At 54.6% G+C, this 20755-nt stretch overlaps 4 protein-coding genes and 2 pseudogenes across 4 annotated transcripts in view; 4 read left to right on the top strand and 2 right to left on the bottom strand.

The window, feature by feature from the left end:
• Positions 1 to 15561, bottom strand: part of LOC104477806 (M1-specific T cell receptor alpha chain-like) — a 117313-nt gene extending 101752 nt beyond the window's left edge. Inside the window, exons 1-2 of the mRNA XM_086766583.1 lie at positions 15510 to 15561; positions 14372 to 14672 (exon numbers count right to left, since the gene is read on the bottom strand). Coding sequence (XP_086622709.1) covers positions 14372 to 14672; positions 15510 to 15561 — 353 coding nt within the window. The remainder of the gene's footprint in view (positions 1 to 14371; positions 14673 to 15509) is intronic.
• On the bottom strand, positions 4586 to 6247 carry LOC147597851 (uncharacterized). The gene is made up of 2 exons (XM_086766420.1): positions 6196 to 6247; positions 4586 to 5358 (listed from the first exon to the last, which is right to left on the bottom strand). The coding sequence occupies exons 1-2, from the start codon at positions 6245 to 6247 to the stop codon at positions 4586 to 4588; spliced, it is 825 nt and encodes a 274-aa protein (XP_086622546.1).
• Positions 7574 to 8401, top strand: LOC147597850 (feather beta keratin-like). Its single transcript, XM_086766419.1, has 2 exons — positions 7574 to 7723; positions 8078 to 8401. The coding sequence occupies exons 1-2, from the start codon at positions 7574 to 7576 to the stop codon at positions 8399 to 8401; spliced, it is 474 nt and encodes a 157-aa protein (XP_086622545.1).
• On the top strand, positions 10352 to 11236 carry LOC147597849 (olfactory receptor 6F1-like; annotated as a pseudogene).
• A 1311-nt stretch (positions 15562 to 16872) lies between the features above and the next one.
• On the top strand, positions 16873 to 17716 carry LOC147597848 (feather beta keratin-like). Its single transcript, XM_086766480.1, has 2 exons — positions 16873 to 17037; positions 17393 to 17716. The coding sequence occupies exons 1-2, from the start codon at positions 16873 to 16875 to the stop codon at positions 17714 to 17716; spliced, it is 489 nt and encodes a 162-aa protein (XP_086622606.1).
• A 1950-nt stretch (positions 17717 to 19666) lies between these two features.
• LOC147597847 (olfactory receptor 6F1-like) lies at positions 19667 to 20554 on the top strand (annotated as a pseudogene).
• The last annotated feature ends 201 nt before the right edge of the window (positions 20555 to 20755 follow it).

Below are 20755 nucleotides of genomic sequence, written 5' to 3'. Positions count from 1 at the left end.
CAGTTAGTCACATGTTGTTTCACGCCACTGCTTCATCACTGGGGGAAGAACTCCTCACATTCCTCCCCTGCTCCATTGTGGGTTCCCACCCGTGGGCCACAGTCCTTCGTGAAACTGCTCCGGTGTGGGTCATTTCTTCCACAGGGTGCAGTCCCTCTGCAATGGCTATCCCAGCGGGCCCTCCACGGGCCACAGCCTCCTTCAGGCCTCCACCTGCCCCGGTGTGGGCTCTTCCATGAGCTGCAGGGGCACAGCCAACTTCACCATGGGCTGCACCACAGGCTGCAGTGAAATTCTGGCCAGGAGCAGCATTACTCCTCCCCCTCCTTCTTCACTGACCTTGGCATCTGCAGCCGTTCCTCTCACAAGAAATTCTTCACAACAGGCAGGCAGGCGCCTCTCAGGGTCTCTTCACATCTCATCTCCTCTCCACTTCTTGCAGCCAGGCCGGGCCGAGTTGGGCCCAGACAGCCGCCCGGTGGGAGGTCAGAGGGTGAGGGCTGCAAGGCCCACAAGCCTCACCCCTCCCCCCTCTCTGCCTCCGGTCAACATCTTCACAACTTCTCTTCTTTTTTTTTTTTTTTTTCTATTTTTCCCCTTCTTAAATACGTTATCACAGAGGCGTTATCAGGGAACATTCTGCTACCAATTGGCTCGGCCCTGGCCAGCATCGGGTCTGCCATAGGCCCGACCGAGTCCGCTGAACAAAGGGGAACAACTTCTAACAGTTTCTTACAGAAGCTACCACCTTAGCCACCCTTCACTAAATAAAACTAGGACAGAAGGACATGAATCTGTTGGAGGGAGTCCAGAGGAGGCCACGAAGATGATCAGAGGGCTGGAGCACCTCTCCTATGAGGACAGACTGAGAGAGTTGGGGTTGCTCCCGCTGGAGAAAAGAAGGGTCTGGGGAGACTTTATTGTGGCCTTTCAACACTTAAAGGCAGCTTATAAGAATGATGGGGACAAGCATTTAGCAGGGCCTCTTGCAATAGGACAAGGGGTAATGGTTTGAATCTAAAAGAGAGTAGATTTAGATTAGACGTAAGGAAGAACTTTTTTTACGCTGAAGGTGGTGGAACACTGGCACAGGTTGCCCAGAGAGGTGGTTGATGCCTGATCTCTGGAAATGTTCAAGGCCAGGTTGAATGGGGCTCTGAGCAGCCTGATATGGTTGAAGATGTCACTGCTCCTGGAAGGGTGATTGGACGAGATGACCATTAAAGGTCCCTTCCAACCCAAACTATTCTATGATTCTGTGATTCTACACTGAAGAATGGTTAAGAAAGCATATAATAAGAAGCTTGGGGCCCGTAACAAACGGCCACAGAGGTCATCCCAAAAAGTGCACTGACTAGACTCTTTTTATGTGTAGCTAGCTCCTTTCATCCAGTCTGTGTTGCATTCCCTTGTTCCTTCCCAATCCTCTCTTTCCTCCTTTGACCCTTCCCCTAATCGTTCCTTAAGAAGTGTTCCATAGTCCTGTAGGCCCCCTTCAAACATTTGTAATCCTAATGTGTATTTTTTTACTTCTTGTCACTAACAAATCTCAGCCTGACCCAGTTCAGAGCCACACCCATAGCTTCCTAAGGGCCCATCAAATAGAGTCTGCAGAGCTCTGATCTACCTCCTTTTCTCCCTTGCCATTTCCTTAGGGATTGGTGTTATTGTGTGCTTTGTTTATCACCTACCTTTTCACTTGTTTATCCCTTTGAAAGGAAAAGGGACTTGACCTGACAGCCTTAGTGAACTAGATGCTCTCACATTCTACAAGCTCTGGCAGTATCCTCTGCTAAAGTTCTTCAGGTGAGAAAGTTCCTCAGTGTGCTGAAAGGGCCCTGAACCTAGAGAAAATTGACCTCTTTAATCAGGTCTCTGAGGGGAAACCCCATGTGGAGCTCAGTCATGTCTCCCTGCAACATCTACAGCAGTGCTAAGCTGTGGAGTTCACTTTTCAGGACACCTGAGAAATTACAAACATGAAGGGAAAGGGAAAGATTGGCCAAATAAGCCATCAATTTCAACTGTAAGGTGAGTGTAAAAAAGCACTCAGACCGCCTGACATGTCATTCTGGAATGAGTTAGTTTGTGTGCCTATATTCCAACATACGTATTTTTTGCCCTCCTGGATGTCCTGTGTTTCTGACAGAATCCTGAATCAACCCTCACAGGTCTTTGGGAAAACCCCAGCATGAGGATAGACCTGAATTCTACCTCCAGGTGGGATCCAAGCCATAACTTTATTACCACATCCACATGGGAACTGGACTTCTCATCCACCTCATCCAACACAGAGACACTTTCCTTTGGGGGTCAGAGACTGAGCTTTCTTTGTCACCTCTGAAGGCCTCAATGTCCTGGTGTCATGGCCTACAGAGCTGAAAACACTCCAGTAATTAGAACGTGCTGGACTCCCACCATGGCTGTTTTTGTCAGCTTCCATGACAGATGTTCTCCATGGCCAACACTTTGCTTTCCAAAACAGACTTAGCATAACAAGAGATGTGTGAATGGAGGGACAAACGAGATCCCAGAAATGCACATCCTGGAAATGCAGCCACTGGCAGTTTTATGCTGGCTAGAGGACCCACAGGGACTCAGGGACACAGAGACCATGCCCAGCGAAGCACTGCTGAGTCCCCAGAGCTGGTAGAGAGATGAGATAAACAGAGGGACAGCTCAAGGTGTTGAAGATGGAATCCTGCCCAGTGCCTGGCTGACAGGTCTTGCTCACAGGTTGAGGTTTTCACTGATCTCCAGGTGCAGGGCAGTTAGAAAGATATTTTCCTTCTTTGGGCTTCTGTAGCTAGGAGGTAAAACCACAGGAGCAGTCATGTCTAGTACCAAGATCCCCTTCCTCCAACAGTGGTCATTGGTGAACGCCAAAAAAAAGTGTTAGAGCAGCTGGGATACTTCTCCTGAATACTCACTGCTCTGTCCCATTCAGTTTTAGCAGCTCAGGGGTGTTCCTGAGTCTTCTGTGGCAATACACCTTCGTGGCAAGGAAGGCCAACAACATCCTGACCTGCAGTAGGAAGATCATCACCAGTAAGACAACGGATCTAATCCATCCTCTCTACTCAGTGCTGGTGAGGCCACATCTGCAGTGCTGGGCTCCCTAGCACAAGAAAAATATGAGAAGGAGGCAAGATAAATGGTGCAGGGACTGGACCTAGTGAGGACAGGCTGAGAGGGCTGGCAGTGTTCAGCCTGGGGAAGGGAAGGCACGTGGAAGATCTTGGCAATGTGTGTAAATACCTTATGGGACTGAATGAAGAAGAGACACTTCTGAGCAGTGCCCACTGACAGGACAAGAGCCTGGTGGGCACCAGTTTAAAAACCTGACCGAACAGCGTCCTTGGTACCCTACTCTGTCTGACCTGACTTGAACAGAGACTGCATGATCTCAAAGGGTGACTCTCAACATAGTCGATTCCAGGAGTTATTTGAATACACTCATATTTTCTCCTTGCAGCACAGGCTGGGAAGGCAGAGACCCAGCCTCACCACAGCACCAGTGTGCGTTTCCTGGGCAGGGTGAGCTCAGAGCTACATGCAAGCAGTGGTGGAGAGGCAATCGCTCCCCAGGGTACACCCTCCCCTTCTTGCAGTGCTGCACCCTGAGGGCACAGATGTTGGCTCAGCATGCAGAGATAGAGAGCACTGTCCTGCAGCTGGGCATCCTGCACATGCAGAAGCACCTGGGAATCCTCTGCAGACAGCACATCTCTGCCATGAGAAGGCTCGGTAGGGAGACCAATTAAAGTTGTTGAAGTGCTCAGCCTAAGGAAAGAGACCTTACTGTGTTCCTTCTTTGCAAGAGCCAAGAGTTCAGCAATAGTGTCACCGACACAGTAATGCACTCCACTCATAAGAGAGAAGCAACAATAGATTGTAGTTATATAAAAGAGTGAAGTAACAAAGTTTGAATGTAAATGGTCAATGCAACAGTGATTTAACAAGATGTGATAGCAAGGTACACTGGATTATTTACAGCATAGAGGACAGGCACAGACAAAACTGTTTGGGAGGCCCTCCCATTGAGTCATGACATTCAGAAAGGACTCCCTTGCTTTCTAAACTCCTTCTCAGAGAGGAATCTAGGGGAAACTGGATTCAATTCTAGTCGTATTCTTGATCAACATTTATGTCTGAAGGATTATATGTGCACAATCAATCCTTTATATCACTTAGCTAAGATTACAAAGTTTCACCACTCGTATTCTCAGTTCACTTACCAAGGATCTGTTGCAGCAAGGCAACTCTCAGCCTCGAGGAGTAACCCTGAGAGGCATCTCTAGTCAAGGGCAGATCTTGATGTGAACCTGCTATCATGCAGGAGAGCTCAAGGGCTCTTGGGCTGCTCACTATTTATGAAGAAAAATAATTGACGGGTAGTCATACTTACATACACACTGTGGATGTTAGTTGCATGACTTGAACAGTGACCAGTGGTGTGGTTATGTGGGCACATTGCCATAAATTGACCTTTGGCTATTGTGCTGTTGTCAGTCTCCCCCAAATCCACTTTAACCCAGATGTCACCATCACCATCGGGACCGGACACGTCTATTACTGATGGTTATCACTTGAGCAGGGTTAACGGAAAAGGGCTGCCCGTGGGCAGGAGGATCTGTGCTGGCCGCCTCCCTGTGCGGAGCAGAAAGGCGCTGCTCCTGGGCGGGAGCCAGCGGGGCCGGCGGCTGCAGCGGCTCCTTCCCGGGCAGCGCCGGCCAGCGCCCCCGCTCCGCTCGCCATTCCGCCCCCGCCGCCTCTGCCACTGGCGGGGGGGATTTCTGTCCGCGTCCCGCCGGGAGGGCGGCTGCTGCCGCTGCCGCTGCCGGTGGCGGTGGCGGTGGCGGTGGCGGTGGCGGTGCCGTTCCCGGGCGGGGGAAGCGTCCCGGGGCCCGGGGCCGGGCGGGGCGAGGCGGCCCCGGCGGGCGGAGCGGCAGCGCCCCCTGGCGGGCCCGCACGGGGCTGTCCCCCCGCCCCCGCCCCCGACACGCACGCCCGGCCCCGCCCGGCGCGGTTCGTGCCCGGCCGCAGCCCCGGCTCCTCTCGCCGTGTCTCCCACGGCGCAGTAATACACCGCCGCGTCCCCGCGCCCCGGCCGGGACAGCCACAGGCCGCTGGACCGCCGGTCTGCCGCCACCGACAGCCGCCCCGCCGGCTCCGACACCGCTTTGGTTCCTTTGTGAGCGAATGCGATGAATGCGGGGCCTCGGCCCGGGAGCTGCCGGTACCAGTAGATGTAGTCATAACTCTGTATGTTGGGGTGCGAGCAGTTGATGCCGATGGCGGAGCCCTCGGTGGTCTGTGCCGACGGCTCCTGCTGCACCTGGGCTCTGCCCGCAGCCACTGCCGGAAAGGAGAAGGAAAGGCCAAACATCACCAGAGATCACCCAGCTCTCGTGGCTGTTTTCCCAGATAAATGATTAGGAAGAGTGGCAAGGAGAAAGAGCAAAACCAGAAGTGATGGGAGGATGTGCCCAGGAACAAGGATGCAGTGTGATCATGGTGTGGTTGTGTGGAATGAGGGGAGAAACCTGGGGAGAATCAATGTGTGCAGAGGTAGGATGAAAGTCGGACTGATGGATGGATGTCGGAAGATAGAACGAGGAGACAGAATTGGTGTGTTCCAGTGAAGTATAGAGTTTAAATTCAGAGCATGAATAAATGATGAATGCAGAGTGCAATGAGCGCATGTAAGGAATGAGGGAGAGGCGCAGGAAAGCAAACTTGTGCCTTCAGATCTGAATGAAGCACGGGGAGAGAGAGAAGAGAGTAGGAAGCTGGTAGGGGTCTGGGGAGATGAGTACAGAGAGGAATTCAGAGATGGATGAAAAGAGGAAGCACAGCCTGGGAGAGTGGGTGTTACAGTGGCAGAGGGCTGAAATCCGGGCAATAAGAACTGCAGAACGGGCAGGGAAAAGAGTGAGTGCATGAAAAAGCAGGCTCATATGCAGGAAACGTTGCCATGATAGAGATGATGGGAATGATGGGAATGAAGGGAGACTACCCAGGAGGAACTCGACAGAGCGGGAAGAAGTGGACGAGAGACGGCAGAGGGGCAGGGAGGCACGCAGATGGCCACCTGGAAGAAGGAGAGGGAAGAGTTGGCGCTCGCCCCCCCGGGAACACCCCGGGCACAGCCCCGGCCCCCGGCCCCCAGCCACCGCCGCCAGCCCCGCGCACCCAGCAGCACCGCGGCCAGCCCCGACAGCCCCCAGCCCCGCCACCGCCGCATCCCGCCGCTCCGCCGCCCGAGCCTCGCTGCGCCCCGACAGCCCCGCCTCTCTGCTCCGCCCGCCACGCCTCCGCACCGAACCGAACCTCTCCGCCGCCGCCAGCTCCGCCCCGCCGCTCAGCCCTGCGCCGGCCCAGCTCGGCCTCTCGCCCGCCCCCGCACTGCTCCCTGCCTCTGCACCGGCACAGCTTGCTCTCCTCACAAACGCACTCTCCCCTCCTCCACCAACGACTGCCCACCACCAAGAAGCCCCCACACTGCCAGCTGCAGCCTGGCACAGCAGCACGGCCCTGCCCCGGGACATCCACCACCTGCCCACAGCTGCCTCCCAGCTCAGCGGCTGGAAACAGCACCCACTCATTTCCTGCGGGTGACAGCGAGGAGACTCCAGAGCCTCCCTCCAGCTGCCTCTCTGCACTCTCAGCAAGATGCCTCCAAGTTGTGTTGTGGCCAAGGGGCTGTGAGGACAACTGTGCCCATGGGCCTGCAGGGTTCAGGGTGGGCAGGGGAGATGGGGCGTCACTGAGTCAGAACGCAAGTGAGAAAGGACCTGCAGAGGTCGGCTGGATCAACCCTTGGCACAAACAGATCCCATTAGACCAGGCTGCTCATGGTCAAGGTAGGGTTTGTGGGTTATACTCTCAAATCCAATGGCTGCTTCTGACTCTGAGTATCTGCTGCTCTGTGGTGCTCATGGACAGAGCGGTGGAGAGTGTCCGTGCCATGAGCAGCACATTCTCACTGGATGAGTGACACACAAGGACACACAAACACAGGCTCATGCAAAACAGCATAGACAAATTTGTGCTGCCGGGTGCATCCAGATAAACCTGGCTGCTTACAAGTAGAGAAAAGACAAGAATGCACATAGGAACACAAGGAGCCATGGACACTGCTGAGGAACCTTAGGGGCTGGGCAGGTTGGGCAATCAAAACCTAGGAGCACAACGCATACACCTGAGCAAGGAGAAACAAGTGACCACTGGGGTGAGCTGAGGAGAGAGGGAAAGAAAAGGTCATGGAACATCCTCATCCACAGGAGCCCATGGCAACCAGCTGAGAACAGCTCGGGTTTTTCCTCAGAAGGGCACTTCCAGCAGCCCCAACAGAGGGACCCACCCTGATGTCACTTTGCTGCTGCAGACCCATTCAGCCCTTGAGCTGAGTCTTCTGCCAGCACTGCTGCATTCCTGCCCTAGAAACCCTGGGACCTTTCATCCCAGTGCTCACAAGAACACTGTATTTGGGGAATGGGCATGACACAAATGTAGAAATGAGAGGGCAGCACTGCTGGAAACCAAAGCACAGTCCATATCATTAACTGAGATGCTTTGCACGCAAGATGAGCTTGTCAGAAAATTGTTACCTCTGCCAAGGGTGCCTGTGGGCCTGCGGCAAGGAAGGGCAGGTATAAAAGGCAGCCCAAGGTCCTGCTCTCTCACTCGCTTCTCTTGCCTCCTTCTCCTTCGGAATCAGGTGAGTCTGGAAGCCCCTTCTCCTCTTATTCCAAAGTGAACGCTCTCCTCAATAGACCTCTCATCTGATACTGGCTCTGTCCTGTCCTCTGCTTTGGATCTTCTTGTCATGACAGATTGACCTGGGGTGAAGGTCTGCTTAGAGAGAGGCTGGGATGTGGCTGAGGGGCCTTTGGTTTATACACTGGCAGAGAGCCTCTCTGGGCCAGGCTGCTATTCACAGGGTGATGAAGTCTGTCTCTTGGCTGAGCATCCATCTCCCCACTCAGCAGTGGCCTCAACTCCTTTGTGACAGGGTAAGCAGGCTGCTCCTCACCAACCCTTCTGCTCTGTTTCCTCCCTGATTCTCCGTCAGCTGCACCTCCATCTTCAAGACATGTCCTGCTACGACCGCTGCCTGCCATTGCGACACTGTGGCCCCACCCCGCTGGCCAACAGCTGCAATGAGCCCTGTGTCAGGCGCTGCCAGGACTCCACCGTTGTCATCGAGCCCTCTCCCGTGGTGGTGACCCTGCCCGGACCCATCCTCAGCTCCTTCCCACAGAACACCCTCGTGGGCTCCTCCACCTCCGCTGCTGTTGGCAGCATCCTCAGCCGTGATGGAGTGCCCATCAACTCTGACTGCTGTGACCTCTCTGGCTTTTCCAGACGCTACTATGGCAGAAGATACCTCCCTTGAGAAAGATGCTGGGAAAGACCTAGGGAGAAACCTCGAGCAAATCAGAACTTGATGCCTGGCAAAGGATCAAACTTTTGGATGTGTTTTCACTAGAACTGAATCACTTTGTGTCTTTTTTTTCCTGATTACTGTGGTTGCTTCTGCTTCCCCTTGGCAGTGATGTCACACCAAGGCCAGCCTGGTGGGGACCATGTGGCTCCTCTCCCTCTATGGGGCAGGCAGATAGATATCATGCAGGAACTTCTCCATGGCCAATGACTGCAGACTCTTGCCTGACTCTTGGGATTCCTACCTTCCTGACTTCCACTCCAAATGACTTTGTTTCCACTTTTTTGACTTATTAAAATTCTGCTGCATTCAAGCGTGGTCTCTGTGTGGTCCTTCCCTCTGTGGACACTCCCCAGGCTGCCAAAGGAGAAGGCTGTTGCTCTGTGGTAAAAAGGACTAAGGGCACAAAGAGACCCTTCTCCGTTCACAGAGGAATGGGATGTTGGGACCCTCTGCAGTGACTCCTCTTTTGGGCACCATCCCTTGCATCTGAAGAAGTCGTCCCTAGTTGCTTTGCTGCCAGTGACCATCAGGCCTTGCCTTGCACACAGATGCCCAGGAAGGCAGGAGGCCCTGAGGGGATCGCACCCTTGAGCTCTTGAGTAAGGGTGTTCCTTGCTACGAGTGGAGCTCCACTGGGATGGCAGGAGGTGGGTGTGGGGCTCTGGAAGATCTTTGCTTTTGCAGAATGATGGGAGTGGCAAAGCAAGGAACAGCCCTTTGACTAGCTCATAGCTGCTGCTCCACCTTCCTCTCCCGTCCAACACCCAGTCTAGGGGCCATGGCCATGGTCACTGTTACCAGAGGCTGGAGGATTGTTAATGATAATTTAAATCGTGCCATGTGTCCACTGTGCAGAAGGCAGGGAATGAGGTGTCCCCACCTGTGCTTCCCTTTTCTCTGCTGTGGCCTGTTTCTATGGCCTACGTGTCTTCACCTACATGGGAGCCCCTTCAACAGTGCAGAGCAGTGGCTCTTCTTTGCATCGTTCTCACTCCTCTGCTCACCCTCTGGATCGACACCCTAAGAAAGCAGGATGCAAAAGCTGCTCTCACCAGCTTCAAGAACTGGTATTTGTTCACACGAATTAAACAACTGGCAGGGTGCCATCACCCTCACCCAAAGATCACCGGACATCAAGGAGTTAGTGATCCATGGAACCTGAGGAGGTCCTGTCCTCTGCTATGTTGTGCTGCACTGATCCCGTGTGTGCATTTGCGCCCATGTGCGTGCATTTGTGTGTGCAGCGAAGGGGAAGTTCCAATTGTAACTGCTCAGCAGGGGTAATTGGTGACCACGGAATGAGCTGCCATGCAGTTCCAGAGGGCCCAAATGCAGAAGGGGTTCAAGTGGCTGGCAGCAGGAATGCCAAAGTCAGAAGGCCTCCCCGTCAGAAGCAATCCTGGAATGTGAAGGCTCAGTGGGCACCTTTGGGCAGCAGAGCTGGTGCTGGGGAATAGTACCAACGCTGCCTCAGGTTCCCCATGAAACCGGTGCCAGGACTGGGGCTAGTGCCAGTGTGTGTAAGGAATGGGCTCCTGAGGCATCTTTGCATGCTCCTTGTAGAAGTGCTTCTGGTGGCAGGACTCTGTCCAACACATTGATCATTGGGTGATTGTTTTTTTTCATATCTAAGCAAAAGCACGTGTTTAATTGGTGTCAAAGGGGGACAATCAAAATTCACCAACAGCACACGGGTTTGTGCGTGTGCATGCCTGTCAGTGTGCATACCTCGACGTGCATGTGTCTGCGCCTGTGAGGGTATGTCAAAAGCCTTGCTAACGTCAAGGTACACCACAGCTGGTGCCCCTCACCTTCCCCATAATGCCAATCCCCTTCTCAGAGAAAGCTATGGGGCTGCTGAGCCACAATTCGCCCTCAGTAAATTCGCATGTGCTGCGGATGAACCTCAGCACTTGGGAACACACTGGAAATGGGTCAAATGTGGAAGAATTCATCCCTCCTGGCTTCCCAGGCACGTGGCATTCCTGGGTCTCCCTTCTGGTGTTTGCACTGAAGTGCTCCCTGACAGGAACAGGCAGTGTATCCATCATAGCTCTCGTGTGCATGAACAGCAACATCCATACCCCAATGCACATTTTCCTCTGTGATCCATCCTTTCTGGAGATGTGTTACACTACAGGAGTTGTTTCCAAAGGCATCGGAGTCATGCTGGAGAATACCCAGACCACCTCCTTCAGCATCTTCAATTGCTCTGTCTTCTCTCCTGAGGCTCCACGGACTGTTTTCTCCTGCCTGTTATGGCCTCTGACCACTACTTAGCCGCATGCTACCCCTTGAGATACAGCTCCCTCATGAACAGTGTCCTCTCTGCTCGGCTGGCGCTCAGCTCCTGGCTGGGAGGCTTTCTGTCCATCTCACTGCTGGCCTTTCTGACATCCAGGCTGATGTTCCGTGGGCCAGATGTCATCAATCATTTCCTCTGTGATATAGATCCCTGCCTGGTCTCCATAATTGTTCTGGTGGCCTGCTGTGTTCACCCTGGTCTCCTACGTGTACATCATCTCTTCCATGCTGGGAATCCAGTCAGCCCGTGGCCAGGAAAAGGACTTTCCCATTTACTCTGCCCATCTCAGCGTCTTCACAATCCGGTACAGCTCCACCGTGTTCCTGCATGTCAAGCTGTCAGCCAGGAACTCCCTGCATCTGAAGAAACCCGTGATTCCCTTTCACACAGTTGTAACTCCTTTGTTGAACTGCTTCATTGACACACTCCCCAACAAAGAAGTGAAGCAAGGTCTGGGGTGGGCTTTCCAGAAAAAGTGAAGCGGCTTTTCTAAGGGCTTCAGTGGGAGCAAATAGATCCATCCCCTCCCTCCCACAGCTTCTACCCTGCAGAGGTTCCTCAGCACAGTGTAAGTGCAGCAGGGCATCACAGGGAGTGAGAAGCCACCAGTTCCTTGCAGAGGTGTGTATTCCAGTTTCCTCAGTGCTACATTTGGTCAGCTATTCACGTGAATCCCCTAAAGAAGTCCCAGCAACTGGCTCATTGCTTTAGGAAATGGACATGTATTTCTCTGATTAGGCTGTATACTTTCTGGAGACACATCTGCCCCATTCTCCTGGGCGTTTCACAGAATCTTGTTCTGGTTCGAGATAAAATTTGTATTACCAAGTTCATCTACTTTACTCAGGCTACTTACAAGTAGAGAAAAGACAAGAATGCACATAGGAACACAAGGAGCCATGGACACTGCTGAGGACCCTTAGGGGCTGGGCAGGTTAGGCAATCAAAACCTAGGAGCACAACGCATACACCTGGGCAAGGAGAAACAAGTGACCACTGGGGTGAGCTGAGGAGGGAGGGAAGGAGAAGGTCATGGAACATCCTCAGCCACAGGAGTCCATGGCAGCCAGCTGAGGACACCTCCAGTTTTTCCTCAGTAGGGCACTTCCAACAGCCCCAACAGAGGGACCCACCGTGATGTCGCTTTGCTGCTCCAGACCCATTCAGCCCTTGAGCTGAGTCTTCTGCCAGCACTTCTGCATTCCTGCCCTAGAAACCCTGGGACCTTTCATCCCAGTGCTCACAAGAACACTGTATTTGGGGAATGGGCATGACACAAGTGTGGAAGGCAGCCCTGCACCCACCCTTGTCCATGGTGTCCCTGGGACTGTCGGGATGGAGATAGGACCAGGCACACACTCAAGTGCCTGGGCCCAAGTCTCGCACACTCTCTCCCTTCACCTCTGAACACGGAGGAGGAACCTGGAGAGAAACATCTCTTGAAAGCACATCTGCTGCAGAAACCAGCCACACATGGACAGACACACTCCTGCAAACTGGCAGGGGGAGGACGGAGGAACACAGCTCTCTGTTGGACAGGCAGTCCCTCTGTGTCCCTTCACCCACCCACATTACCCACAACCTCCAGCTGCTTGTCCCACCCTGGGCCACAGAACCACAATACCCAGGCAAGAAAAAGGGCTACTTGATTTTAATCTCTTCTGACGTCTGCTGCCTGGAGCAGGGCTCCTCTGACACTTCTCCCCCGTGGCCCTTTGCTCACTTCTTTGGCAGGGACTGCAGGAAGCAGGTTGTTGGCATAGCAGGCCATGTTCACAACCTGGCTCCCACAAGGTCTTCAGGGTCCTGTTGTTCAGTTGAGGTCATGGCAGAAGGACGGTGGGCTGCCATCTGCTCTCCAATGACTGCAAACCTGCCAGGAGTTCCCTTCTAATACAGCTACAGCTGCCACAGCAGTCCCCAGCCGAGGCAGAGAAGAGAGCTGAACCATTCCTCTCTGCCTCTGGAGACAGTGAAGATGGATTTTCACATCTTTGTCAGGTCCTACAGCCACATAAGCCTCACTGGGGACTGGCTGGGCCCAGGACCCCATGCTCTGAGGCCTCCTTACAGCTCTCAGGCACCTCAGACCTTCAGCCTCACATGGAAACTTAGGAAATCTCCTTGTGGCTCAATCCTGGGGTCTGAACTTGAATCCTTTAAGTCTGCTCTTATGACACTCTGTGTGGAGTACTGCATCCGGCTCTGGAGCCCCCAACAGAAGAAGAATGTGGACTTGTTGAAGTGAGTCCAGAGTAAAGCCACGAAGCTAATCAGAAGACTGCAGCAGCTCTCCTATGAGAACAGGCTGAGAGAGTTGGGGCTGTTTGGCCTGGAGAAGAGAAAGCGTTCCAGGAGGAGACCTTCTAGTGGCCTTCCAGTACCTAAAGAGGGCCTACAGGAAAGACAGGGAGAGACCCTTTAGTAGATTCTGTTGCAATAGGACTAGGGGTAATGGTTTTAAAATAGAAGAGGGTATATTCAGAGTAGACACTAGGAAAAAACTTTTTACACTGAGGGTGGTGGAACTCTGGAACAGGTTGCCCAGAGAGGTGGTAGGTGCCCCATCCCAGGAAACATTCAAGGCCAGATTGGACAGGGCTCTGAGCAACCAGATCTGGTTGGAGATGGCCCTGCTGTCCCTTCCACGGAGGCTGGATTAGATGACCTTTTAAGGTTCCTTCTTACCCAAACTAATCTATGATTCTACAACAAGTGCTCAGCTCAAGCTTCTCTCCTATCTCCTGGACTTCAGTTCACCACCAAAGGCTCTCAAGTTGATGTTAAAGGCAATCCTGGGCAACAAGTTCTATGTCCCAAACACCAGCCGTGGGATACACTCGAAGGCATCTGTGAGAGTCAGAGTCTCCTCACATTGGTGCCCAGCTAGAACTGCTGGCTTTTCGGGATGCCTTTCCAACACCAGCAGGAGCAGTCCAGAGCGGGCACTGGAGCTGGAGGATTCCGTTTGGAATTGTGTGTCTGGGCTACTTACAAAGTTAGCAGCAGGAAACAACGCCTGGTTGTGTTTCCAAAGGAATAGCGTGTGTCAGCACTGTATCAGCTGGGTCTTTCTGTTCTAACAGTGCCTGGCTATGGCACTGGGGGCAAAGAGATCCCCGGCCCTTTGAGCAGCAGCAGGGGCGGTCCCTGCGGCAGGCCCGAGCGCTGCCCGGCTGCCCGTGGGCAGGAGGATCTGTGCTGGCCGCCTCCCTGTGCGGAGCAGAAAGGCGCTGCTCCTGGGCGGGAGCCAGCGGGGCCGGCGGCTGCAGCGGCTCCTTCCCGGGCAGCGCCGGCCAGCGCCCCCGCTCCGCTCGCCATTCCGCCCCCGCCGCCTCTGCCACTGGCGGGGGGGATTTCTGTCCGCGTCCCGCCGGGAGGGCGGCTGCTGCCGCTGCCGGTGGCGGTGGCGGTGGCGGTGGCGGTGGCGGTGCCGTTCCCGGGCGGGGGAAGCGTCCCGGGGCCCGGGGCCGGGCGGGGCGAGGCGGCCCCGGCGGGCGGAGCGGCAGCGCCCCCTGGCGGGCCCGCACGGGGCTGTCCCCCCGCCCCCGCCCCCGACACGCACGCCCGGCCCCGCCCGGCGCGGTTCGTGCCCGGCCGCAGCCCCGGCTCCTCTCGCCGTGTCTCCCACGGCGCAGTAATACACCGCCGCGTCCCCGCGCCCCGGCCGGGACAGCCACAGGCCGCTGGACCGCCGGTCTGCCGCCACCGACAGCCGCCCCGCCGGCTCCGACACCGCTTTGGATCCGCTGAGAGCGAGTGCGATGAATGCGGGGCCTCGGCCCGGGAGCTGCCGGTACCAGTGGATGTAGTCGCTGTTCAGTATGTTGGGGTGTGAGCAGTTGATGCCGATGGCGGAGCCCTCGGTGGTCTGTGCCGACGGCTCCTGCTGCACCTGGGCTCTGCCCGCAGCCACTGCCGGAAAGGAGAAGGAAAGGCCAAACATCACCAGAGATCACCCAGCTCTCGTGGCTGTTTTCCCAGATAAATGATTAGGAAGAGTGGCAAGGAGAAAGAGCAAAACCAGAAGTGATGGGAGGATGTGCCCAGGAACAAGGATGCAGTGTGATCATGGTGTGGTTGTGTGGAATGAGGGGAGAAACCTGGGGAGAATCAATGTGTGCAGAGGTAGGATGAAAGTCGGACTGATGGATGGATGTCGGAAGATAGAACGAGGAGACAGAATTGGTGTGTTCCAGTGAAGTATAGAGTTTAAATTCAGAGCATGAATAAATGATGAATGCAGAGTGCAATGAGCGCATGTAAGGAATGAGGGAGAGGCGCAGGAAAGCAAACTTGTGCCTTCAGATCTGAATGAAGCACGGGGAGAGAGAGAAGAGAGTAGGAAGCTGATAGGGGTCTGGGGAGATGAGTAAAGAGAGGAATTCAGAGATGGATGAAAAGAGGAAGCACAGCCTGGGAGAGTGGGTGTTACAGTGGCAGAGGGCTGAAATCCGGGCAATAAGAACTGCAGAACGGGCAGGGAAAAGAGTGAGTGCATGAAAAAGCAGGCACATATGCAGGAAACGTTGCCATGATAGAGATGATGGGAATGATGGGAATGAAGGGAGACTACCCAGGAGGAACTCGACAGAGCGGGAAGAAGTGGATGAGAGACGGCAGAGAGGCAGGGAGGCACGCAGATGGCCACCTGGAAGAAGGAGAGGGAAGAGTTGGCGCTCGCCCCCCCGGGAACACCCCGGGCACAGCCCCGGCCCCCGGCCCCCAGCCACCGCCGCCAGCCCCGCGCACCCAGCAGCACCGCGGCCAGCCCCGACAGCCCCCAGCCCCGCCACCGCCGCATCCCGCCGCTCCGCCGCCCGAGCCTCGCTGCGCCCCGACAGCCCCGCCTCTCTGCTCCGCCCGCCACGCCTCCGCACCGAACCGAACCTCTCCGCCGCCGCCAGCTCCGCCCCGCCGCTCAGCCCTGCGCCGGCCCAGCTCGGCCTCTCGCCCGCCCCCGCACTGCTCCCTGCCTCTGCACCGGCACAGCTTGCTCTCCTCACAAACGCACTCTCCCCTCCTCCACCAACGACTGCCCACCACCAAGAAGCCCCCACACTGCCAGCTGCAGCCTGGCACAGCAGCACGGCCCTGCCCCGGGACATCCACCACCTGCCCACAGCTGCCTCCCAGCTCAGCGGCTGGAAACAGCACCCACTCATTTCCTGCGGGTGACAGCGAGGAGACTCCAGAGCCTCCCTCCAGCTGCCTCTCTGCACTCTCAGCAAGATGCCTCCAAGTTGTGTTGTGGCCAAGGGGCTGTGAGGACAACTGTGCCCATGGGCCTGCAGGGTTCAGGGTGGGCAGGGGAGATGGGGCGTCACTGAGTCAGAACGCAAGTGAGAAAGGACCTGCAGAGGTCGGCTGGATCAACCCTTGGCACAAACAGATCCCATTAGACCAGGCTGCTCATGGTCAAGGTAGGGTTTGTGGGTTATACTCTCAAATCCAATGGCTGCTTCTGACTCTGAGTATCTGCTGCTCTGTGGTGCTCATGGACAGAGCGGTGGAGAGTGTCCGTGCCATGAGCAGCACATTCTCACTGGATGAGTGACACACAAGGACACACAAACACAGGCTCATGCAAAACAGCATAGACAAATTTGTGCTGCTGGGTGCATCCAGATAAACCTGGCTGCTTACAAGTAGAGAAAAGACAAGAATGCACATGGGAACACAAGGAGCCATGGACACTGCTGAGGAACCTTAGGGGCTGGGCAGGTTGGGCAATCAAAACCTAGGAGCACAACGCATACACCTGGGCAAGGAGAAACAAGTGACCACTGGGGTGAGCTGAGGAGGGAGGGAAGGAGAAGGTCATGGAACATCCTCAGCCACAGGAGCCCATGGCAACCAGCTGAGAACAGCTCGGGTTTTTCCTCAGAAGGGCACTTCCAGCAGCCCCAACAGAGGGACCCACCCTGATGTCACTTTGCTGCTGCAGACCCATTCAGCCCTTGAGCTGAGTCTTCTGCCAGCACTGCTGCATTCCTGCCCTAGAAACCCTGGGACCTTTCATCCCAGTGCTCACAAGAACACTGTATTTGGGGAATGGGCATGGCACAAATGTGGAAATGAGAAGGCAGCAGTGTTGGAAACCAAAGCACAGCCCATGTCATTAGCTGAAAGGCTTTGCATGCAAGATGAGCTTGTCAGAAAATTGTTACCTCTGCCAAGGGTGCCTGTGGGCCTGCGGCAAGGAAGGGCAGGTATAAAAGGCAGCCCAAGGTCCTGCTCTCTCACTCGCTTCTCTGGCCTCCTTCTCCTTCGGAATCAGGTGAGTCTGGAAGCCCCTTCTCCTCTTATTCCAAAGTGAACGCTCTCCTCAATAGACCTCTCATCTGATACTGGCTCTGTCCTGTCCTCTGCTTTGGATCTTCTTGTCATGACAGATTGACCTGGGGTGAAGGTCTGCTTAGAGAGAGGCTGGGATGTGGCTGAGGGGCCTTTTGGTTTATACACTGGCAGAGAGCCTCTCTGGGCCAGGCTGCTATTCACAGGGTGATGAAGTCTGTCTCTTGGCTGAGCATCCATCTCCCCACTCAGCAGTGGCCTCAACTCCTTTGTGACAGGGTAAGCAGGCTGCTCCTCACCAACCCTTCTGCTCTGTTTCCTCCCTGATTCTCTCCCAGCTGCACCTCCATCTTCAAGACATGTCCTGCTACGACCGCTGCCTGCCATTGCGACACTGTGGCCCAACCCCACTGGCCAACAGCTGCAATGAGCCCTGTGTCAGGCAGTGCCAGGACTCCACCGTTGTCATCGAGCCCTCTCCCGTGGTGGTGACCCTGCCCGGACCCATCCTCAGCTCCTTCCCACAGAACACCCTCGTGGGCTCCTCCACCTCCGCTGCTGTTGGCAGCATCCTCAGCTGTGATGGAGTGCCCATCAACTCTGACTGCTGTGACCTCTCTGGCTTTTCCAGACGCTACTATGGCAGAAGATACCTCCCTTGAGAAAGATGCTGGGAAAGACCTAGGGAGAAACCTCGAGCAAATCAGAACTTGATGCCTGGCAAAGGATCAAACTTTTGGATGTGTTTTCACTAGAACTGAATCACTTTGTGTCTTTTTTTTCCTGATTACTGTGGTTGCTTCTGCTTCCCCTTGGCAGTGATGTCACACCAAGGCCAGCCTGGTGGGGACCATGTGGCTCCTCTCCCTCTATGAGGCAGGCAGATAGATATCATGCAGGAACTTCTCCATGGCCAATGACTGCAGACTCTTGCCTGACTCTTGGGATTCCTACCTTCCTGACTTCCACTCCAAATGACTTTGTTTCCACTTTTTTGACTTATTAAAATTCTGCTGCATTCAAGCGTGGTCTCTGTGTGGTCCTTCCCTCTGTGGACACTCCCCAGGCTGCCAAAGGAGAAGGCTGTTGCTCTGTGGTAAAAAGGACTAAGGGCACAAAGAGACCCTTCTCCGTTCACAGAGGAATGGGATGTTGGGACCCTCTGCAGTGACTCCTCTTTTGGGCACCATCCCTTGCATCTGAAGAAGTCGTCCCTAGTTGCTTTGCTGCCAGTGACCATCAGGCCTTGCCTTGCACACAGATGCCCAGGAAGGCAGGAGGCCCTGAGGGGATCGCACCCTTGAGCTCTTGAGTAAGGGTGTTCCTTGCTACGAGTGGAGCTCCACTGGGATGGCAGGAGGTGGGTGTGGGGCTCTGGAAGATCTTTGCTTTTGCAGAATGATGGGAGTGGCAAAGCAAGGAACAGCCCTTTGACTAGCTCATAGCTGCTGCTCCACCTTCCTCTCCCGTCCAACACCCAGTCTAGGGGCCATGGCCATGGTCACTGTTACCAGAGGCTGGAGGATTGTTAATGATAATTTAAATCGTGCCATGTGTCCACTGTGCAGAAGGCAGGGAATGAGGTGTCCCCACCTGTGCTTCCCTTTTCTCTGCTGTGGCCTGTTTCTATGGCCTACGTGTCTTCACCTACATGGGAGCCCCTTCAACAGTGCAGAGCAGTGGCTCTTCTTTGCATCGTTCTCACTCCTCTGCTCACCCTCTGGATCGACACCCTAAGAAAGCAGGATGCAAAAGCTGCTCTCACCAGCTTCAAGAACTGGTATTTGTTCACACGAATTAAACAACTGGCAGGGTGCCATCACCCTCACCCAAAGATCACCGGACATCAAGGAGTTAGTGATCCATGGAACCTGAGGAGGTCCTGTCCTCTGCTATGTTGTGCTGCACTGATCCCGTGTGTGCATTTGCGCCCATGTGTGTGCATTTGTGTGTGCAGCGAAGGGGAAGTTCCAATTGTAACTGCTCAGCAGGGGTAATTGGTGACCACGGAATGAGCTGCCATGCAGTTCCAGAGGGCCCAAATGCAGAAGGGGTTCAAGTGGCTGGCAGCAGGAATGCCAAAGTCAGAAGGCCTCCCCGTCAGAAGCAATCCTGGAATGTGAAGGCTCAGTGGGCACCTTTGGGCAGCAGAGCTGGTGCTGGGGAATAGTACCAACGCTGCCTCAGGTTCCCCATGAAACCGGTGCCAGGACTGGGGCTAGTGCCAGTGTGTGTAAGGAATGGGCTCCTGAGGCATCTTTGCATGCTCCTTGTAGAAGTGCTTCTGGTGGCAGGACTCTGTCCAACACATTGATCATTGGGTGATTGTTTTTTTTCATATCTAAGCAAAAGCACGTGTTTAATTGGTGTCAAAGGGGGACAATCAAAATTCACCAACAGCACACGGGTTTGTGCGTGTGCATGCCTGTCAGTGTGCATACCTCGACGTGCATGTGTCTGCGCCTGTGAGGGTATGTCAAAAGCCTTGCTAACATCAAGGTACACCACAGCTGGTGCCCCTCACCTTCCCCATAATGCCAATCCCCTTCTCAGAGAAAGCTATGGGGCTGCTGAGCCACAATTCGCCCTCAGTAAATTCGCATGTGCTGCGGATGAACCTCAGCACTTGGGAACACACTGGAAATGGGTCAAATGTGGAAGAATTCATCCCTCCTGGCTTCCCAGGCACGTGGCATTCCTGGGTCTCCCTTCTGGTGGTGTTTGCACTGAAGTGCTCCCTGACAGGAACAGGCAGTGTATCCATCATAGCTCTCGTGTGCATGAACAGCAACATCCATACCCCAATGCACATTTTCCTCTGTGATCCATCCTTTCTGGAGATGTGTTACACTACAGGAGTTATTTCCAAAGGCATCGGAGTCATGCTGGAGAATAGCCAGACCACCTCCTTCAGCATCTTCAATTGCTCTGTCTTCTCTCCTGAGGCTCCACGGACTGTTTTCTCCTGTCTGTTATGGCCTCTGACCACTACTTAGCCGCATGCTACCCCTTGAGATACAGCTCCCTCATGAACAGTGTCCTCTCTGCTCGGCTGGCGCTCAGCTCCTGGCTGGGAGGCTTTCTGTCCATCTCACTGCTGGCCTTTCTGACATCCAGGCTGATGTTCCGTGGGCCAGATGTCATCAATCATTTCCTCTGTGATATAGATCCCTGCCTGGTCTCCATAATTGTTCTGGTGGCCTGCTGTGTTCACCCTGGTCTCCTACGTGTACATCATCTCTTCCATGCTGGGAATCCAGTCAGCCCGTGGCCAGGAAAAGGACTTTCCCATTTACTCTGCCCATCTCAGCGTCTTCACAATCTGGTACAGCTCCACCGTGTTCCTGCATGTCAAGCTGTCAGCCAGGAACTCCCTGCATCTGAAGAAACCCGTGATTCCCTTTCATACAGTTGTAACTCCTTTGTTGAACTGCTTCATTGACACACTCCCCAACAAAGAAGTGAAGCAAGGTCTGGGGTGGGCTTTCCAGAAAAAGTGAAGCGGCTTTTCTAAGGGCTTCAGTGGGAGCAAATAGATCCATCCCCTCCCTCCCACAGCTTCTACCCTGCAGAGGTTCCTCAGCACAGTGTAAGTGCAGCAGGGCATCACAGGGAGTGAGAAGCCACCAGTTCCTTGCAGAGGTGTGTATTCCAGTTTCCTCAGTGCTACATTTGGTCAGCTATTCACGTGAATCCCCTAA

The sequence above is a fragment of the Chlamydotis macqueenii genome, chromosome 25 (assembly GCF_036417535.1).
Source record: "Chlamydotis macqueenii isolate bChlMac1 chromosome 25, bChlMac1.mat, whole genome shotgun sequence".
NCBI classification, from domain to species: Eukaryota; Metazoa; Chordata; class Aves; order Otidiformes; family Otididae; genus Chlamydotis; species Chlamydotis macqueenii.
This window is presented reverse-complemented; position numbering and strand designations above follow the sequence as displayed.